This window comes from Colobus angolensis, unplaced genomic scaffold (genome assembly GCF_000951035.1).
Source record: "Colobus angolensis palliatus isolate OR3802 unplaced genomic scaffold, Cang.pa_1.0 Scaffold124, whole genome shotgun sequence".
NCBI lineage: Eukaryota > Metazoa > Chordata > Mammalia > Primates > Cercopithecidae > Colobus > Colobus angolensis.
Genome location: NW_012113586.1, coordinates 4,799,556 through 4,805,175, shown reverse-complemented (window position 1 = coordinate 4,805,175; position 5,620 = coordinate 4,799,556). Strand labels below are relative to the sequence as shown.

The 5,620-nt window shown below is 45.3% G+C and overlaps 1 protein-coding gene across 1 annotated transcript in view; it reads left to right on the top strand.

The window, feature by feature from the left end:
- The window catches only part of VANGL1 (VANGL planar cell polarity protein 1), a 52,150-nt gene extending 47,940 nt beyond the window's left edge, over positions 1–4,210 (top strand). Inside the window, exon 8 of the mRNA XM_011933094.1 lies at positions 1,641–4,210. Coding sequence (XP_011788484.1) covers positions 1,641–1,901 — 261 coding nt within the window. The 3' untranslated portion in view covers positions 1,902–4,210. The remainder of the gene's footprint in view (positions 1–1,640) is intronic.
- The last annotated feature ends 1,410 nt before the right edge of the window (positions 4,211–5,620 follow it).

Sequence of the window (5,620 nt, the reverse complement as noted above, 5' to 3'; positions counted from 1 at the left end):
CTAAAAATACAAAAAAAATTAACCAGGCATGGTGGTGCATGCCTGTAATCCCAGCTACTCAGGAGGCTGAGGCAGGAGAATCACTTGAAATGGGAGGTGGAGGCTGCAGGGAGCTGAGATCATGCCATTGCACTCCAGCCTGGATAACAAGAGCGAAACTCTGCCTCAAAAATAAAAAGAGGATACTAGTTAAAAACCGTTCTTGGCCGGGCTCGGTGGCTCACGCCTGTAATCCCAACACTTTGGGAGGCCAAGACAGGCAGGTCACTAGTGGTCAGAAGTTCAAGACCACCCTGGCCAACATGGTGAAACCCCATCTCTACTAAAAATACAAAAATTAGCCAGGTGTCATGACATGTGCCTGTAAACCCAGCTACTTAGGAGGCTGAGGCAAGAGAATCACTTGAACCTGGAGACGGAGCTTGCAGTGAGCTGAGATTCTGCCACCTCTACCTGCACAACAGAGGGAGACTGTCTCAACAAAACAAAATCTGTTCTTGACTCTGGGACCTGATTGATATACTCTAGTATGTTTCTATCTGTATTACTGGCTCATTTCATTCTTCCTTCCCCTCATGGCTAAATCAGTGTATTTATTTGATTTAATTCACATGCTGTTGAACTCCTAGTATGTGCTACGCACATTAGAAATTCAAATTAAAAAAAAAACAAACATACTTCCTGCCCTTCAAGAGAGTGAAGTGTAGTGTGGGGAGCAGACACGCAAGTCAGCAGTCACTTTGAAAGTAAAGGGTCACACGAGAGTCAGTGATCACAGGAACCTGGAGGAGCACATGTTAATATGCCTGAGAGGTTCAAGAGAGGAGGCTTAAGAAGATTTGAAGGGCAGGGAAGAATGAGCTGAATGACAGTGTTTAGCTGGAGGAACAGCACATGTATCAGAACTCTATCGAGCCAGGTGCCACTGGAGCAGAGAACTCAGGAGAGGGAAGAGGGCATCAGGCCTGGGCATCTCCTGGACTGGCTGTGTGCACACTTAGCCCAACATGGAATAACCATTGCTTGCTTACCATGCCGGGCATTGCTATGAGTGCTTTTTGAGAGCTAACACTTTCATCCTCATGGCAGCCCTGTGACTCAGGTAGTGTCACTGCGTCCACTAATAGAGAGTGTAAATGACTTGTGCAGAATCACTGCCAATAAGTGGTAGATCGTGCATTCTTGTTCATGCAAGTATATTCAGCTCGTATTTCCTGACAGCTCCTTTGGGCCCGACATGGCCCTGGCCCTGAGAAACTTTTGGTTCAGAAGGAGGAAGACATGGAGAAACACGTCCAGTAGGGCCATACCGTAAGAATGGAGTGATGCAGCCATAACGGCTTCCAGCCAGACACTGACCCCAGCCACCCCATTTTCCCTCCCCTCCGTAGGTACCGCTATGCTTGCCCTTGGTGGGTAGTAGGTAAAGGGGAGTGAAGAAGTCCAAGAAGTCTTCCCTCCCCAGTAATGACTCAGTTGTGAGGGTCTGATGGGAATTCAGTGTGATGAGCTGGGCTCTAATCTAAGCTGGTTTATTTGGAAAACGTTCTTTAGAGGTGTTAGAGTGGTTAGCCGCCTAGCCAGGACTGCCCTTAAAACGGGCTGTTACTTCCCTAATGGCCTTTCTCCTCTGCTTCCAGGCCTTCCTAGAACGGTACCTCAGTGCGGGCCCCACCCTGCAGTATGACAAGGACCGCTGGCTCTCTACACAGTGGAGGCTTGTCAGTGACGAGGCTGTGACTAATGGATTACGGGATGGAATTGTGTTCGTCCTTAAGTGCTTGGACTTCAGCCTCGTAGTCAATGTGAAGAAAATTCCATTCATCATACTCACTGAAGAGTTCATAGACCCCAAATCTCACAAGTTTGTCCTTCGCTTACAGTCTGAGACATCAGTTTAAAAGTTCTATATTTGTGGCTTTATTAAAAAAAAAAGAAGAAAAATATATAGAGAGATATATATCTATGCCAGAGGGGTGTCTTTTTTTTGAAATTCTTCTTCATTGCTGACTGAAACTGGCAGATGATTGACCAGTATCCTTTGACCATCTGCACTTTATTTGGAAGGAAGCAGGGGTTGTACACCCTGAAAAAAAGTGACTGATGACATCTGACTTTTGTCAATGAGACTTCTCAAGAAGCCGTTCCCTGGAGCTTCTGTTACAGCTGTAAACCAAAGTGGAGCTGGTGCTTCTTGGGAGCCTCGCCTTACAACAACTAGTTCCTGCCTTTCGCCCAGTACCACGTCCCCCGTTGCTTCTGGTCAGCCCACTTGTAGACTTCCAGGGGACACATCTTTATTCTGTTTCAGGAAACCAGTCACGACACGTCCACATATGTATTCGTGTATGTTAATGTCCATCACCCACGAAAGTCGTAGGCAGTTCAGGAGATACCTGCCTTCGTCTTTGTTCTTTGTTGTTGCCTTAGGTTCTTCAGAGAAAGATCACAACAAAAATGCACTGTCATTTACAGCTATTAAGTGGTTTGATTTTGTTTTTTTTCCCAAAGAGAAAACCTACACGCCCTGTTTCTGATCCCACCCCTCTACTGGCTTGAAGCAGGTAGTCCTTTCCCAGCCCTGCAGCTGCCCACCTGGCGTCCATGCCGTCCTGCCCCCACCTGGCTGGCAGCCCTGGCTTTCCATGTGTGCCCTCCAGCTCTTTGTGAAGGCTCAAGTCCGTCCCAGCATTATTTCCATATTGAAGTGTGGGGTGCCCAGCAGGTAAAGCACAGGGAGAGCAGGCAGTGGAAATGCCCCCTTTAGGCTGCAGCAAGAGCCCCACACTGCCCAGTTTTCCTCCCCACTGCTCTACACCAACCAGGGGAGACTAACACTGTGACTCTGGGATTGGCAGGTGCAACTTGGAGCCACTTAATTTCCTGGGGAGGTAAGTTCTCCCCAAGATTATAGCAAGCTGCCCTGCCAAGGGAGACCAAACCATTCCAACCATGCTGGCAACTGCTGCTCTCCAGTCCCTGTGTTTTCTGACCACAGTCACTGTGCAACTCATCGCCTCTGCCACTTAGGACCAGGAAGGGGGCTGGTTTTGCTCCCACTCTTAGTTGCTGATAAAGTGGGGAGAAGGAAAATGGACACTCTACAGAGTTTGGGGAAAGGAGAATAGGGAGCCCATCTTCTTGTCCAGAAAAATTCACCTGTGGTCTGTCTGTTAAACAGCTGATTTCAGTGGGCTTTCCCCTGGCCCTGGGGGAGCAGACTCTGGGTTGTGGGCAGAAGAGCCATCCTGGCAGAGCCCTGCTGCAGGGGAGCTCCTTCAGGATCCCCATCCGGACCTCTTGCACTGGGCTGCCTTTGCCTCCATTTGCCTTCCTGTATCTACAACAAACCTTTTAAAAGTGTTCACTCTTGCTTTTCCCAGTATTTCGGGTAATCAGCCACCTTGCTGTAGTACAGGATGACACTGTCAAATGCTCTTTGTATGTGTGCACACCCCCTTACTCCCTTACGGCTTCATGCACTCCACAAGTGGTACAGTATTTTGTGTCATTGTAAAAATCAAAATTGGCTTTGGATCTTTGTAATACACCTGTACCTGAAAAAGTAAACAACATTCTTCAATCACCAGCCTTCAGCTTGAAAAGACATGCTGGAGGAGAAGGAAGGGGGAGCCCATAGGTGTGGCAGGGACCCAAGATGTACTCTTCAACTATGTGGTTCTGTTTATAAAAAACACATACCATGGAACTAGGGTGTTTTGTTCTTAGTTTTTGCTGTTAGTTCCCTTCAAACTGGAAGTTCCTTATAATGTCTTTCTCAGGAAATATTTTGGGAGATGGGGTAAGGGATGGCAAGTGTGAGACGGGCTGTGTCAGAGGTTGCTATGTCACGGATACAGAGCAGTTCCAAGTGCCATAAGTGTATAGACATATAGTTAATAATGACACTGTTCATCACCATTCTAAAATACTGTTCTTCCAACCCTATCTTAAATGACCAGTCCAGAAGGGGTTAAGCTGGATTCATTTGCTGTGACATGTGCATTCCCAGCAGGGTGAAGAAAAGTTTAAATTAAAGAATTTATTTTCTCTCTCCCCCTTCCTCTTTCTCCCAGTCTTTGCATAGGAGAATGTCAGACGTTCAGAAATTACTGTTTCTATTTTAAATTGAGTATTGATTTTTTTACATTGACTTTGTATTGAGTTCTTTTTGAAAGAATAACAAAATAAAATGCAGGATCTTTGTAAAGCCTTTGCACTTTCAACCTCTTTATAGCTTGAGTTACTGTTGCAGTGGGAACAATGTAAATGACATTTAAAAGATTTAAGGTTTCAGAAAGCTGCATCCCACAATTGAACACAATGCATTTTTATTTCCATTCTTGGAACTGGTAGGCTATTCTTTTTAAAAGGGGGTAAACTTTGCCCTAAGGCTAGTAGAACATACGTTCATATTATAGGAGACAGGATTTCATTTGCCTTAAATGTTTATAGATTTTTTTTATAATTTTCAACCTACATGATTAAAATTAGAGCATTGAGTGTTAAAGAACTTAGTGAGGAGTCTATGTCTGAGATTGCCCTCTTCCCTGGTGATGTTTTAACTGGTAGACAATTTGTTTTTAAATGTGTACTTTTGAAGATAGGACAGTTTTTATAGTCCATGAACTGAATGTTAAAAAGTTCTGTATGCATTCTCAGAGAGGGTTTTAAAGCTATATAGTTCACCAATCCTTTGCATTATCAAAATGTTAAGTCAAATGCATAATACTTTGGCTAAAATTCATAAAGTAAGCCCTAGAGAAAATACTTGACCACCAATTTTTTGCCCAACTCTCATCACCTCCCTTCCCCCACCCCCGCCTCTGTTCTTCCCTTTTGACATCTACATAGAAGACAAGTTCTTTATAGCAAATGGTAAGAGGCAGGTGACCTGGTGTGTTTGCTGTGTTGCAGTACATTGCCTGGGGCTTGGGACTCCTTTTTTAATGGAGAGACTGGCTGTGCAGGTGTGTGTTGGATGGGGATGAAGTGCTCACCCCTCCCCTCTCTTCAGTAGTTGGTGGTAGATTTCTCTCTCATTTTGCCTCTCATAATCACTTTCGAGTGCATGTATTTACCTAAGGGCTGTAGCTCTGTGGGATGCTACCAGCATATTGGACTGACAGAAATTGGTTACCTTGCCACTCCAACCCACGTACTGAGTGAGTGTTCCAGCCACTCAGTGAAACCAACAAAAGTGAGTCCTTGGTTTACCTTCCAATCTGGGCCCTGCTGTGTAAGTATTCCTAAGTAGGGATGCATATTTGTTTGTGCGTTTTTATTTCCATATCCATGAGCATTTCTCTGAGTGTATTACCAGACGGATAGCACATTTACATGTCAGACGTCTTAACATCTGTGTTATCTGTAGCAGATAGGTGCATAGCTCAGCCGATACGTGTGAATGTGTATATAGCCGAGTGTGTGAGGGTGTCTGTGTTTCTGCAGTCCCCTGTATTTGAGAGATTACTAATAACCCTGTGTTTTGGGAGGTCACTCTAAACCAGTGACTTTTCCCTCCCCTGCTTTATTCCTTTCCCTCACTGACACTGGCTTCTCCCCCTAGAGTAAATGGCTTTAGCACAGCACTGTCTTCTGGGGAGCCTGCTGTCCTGCA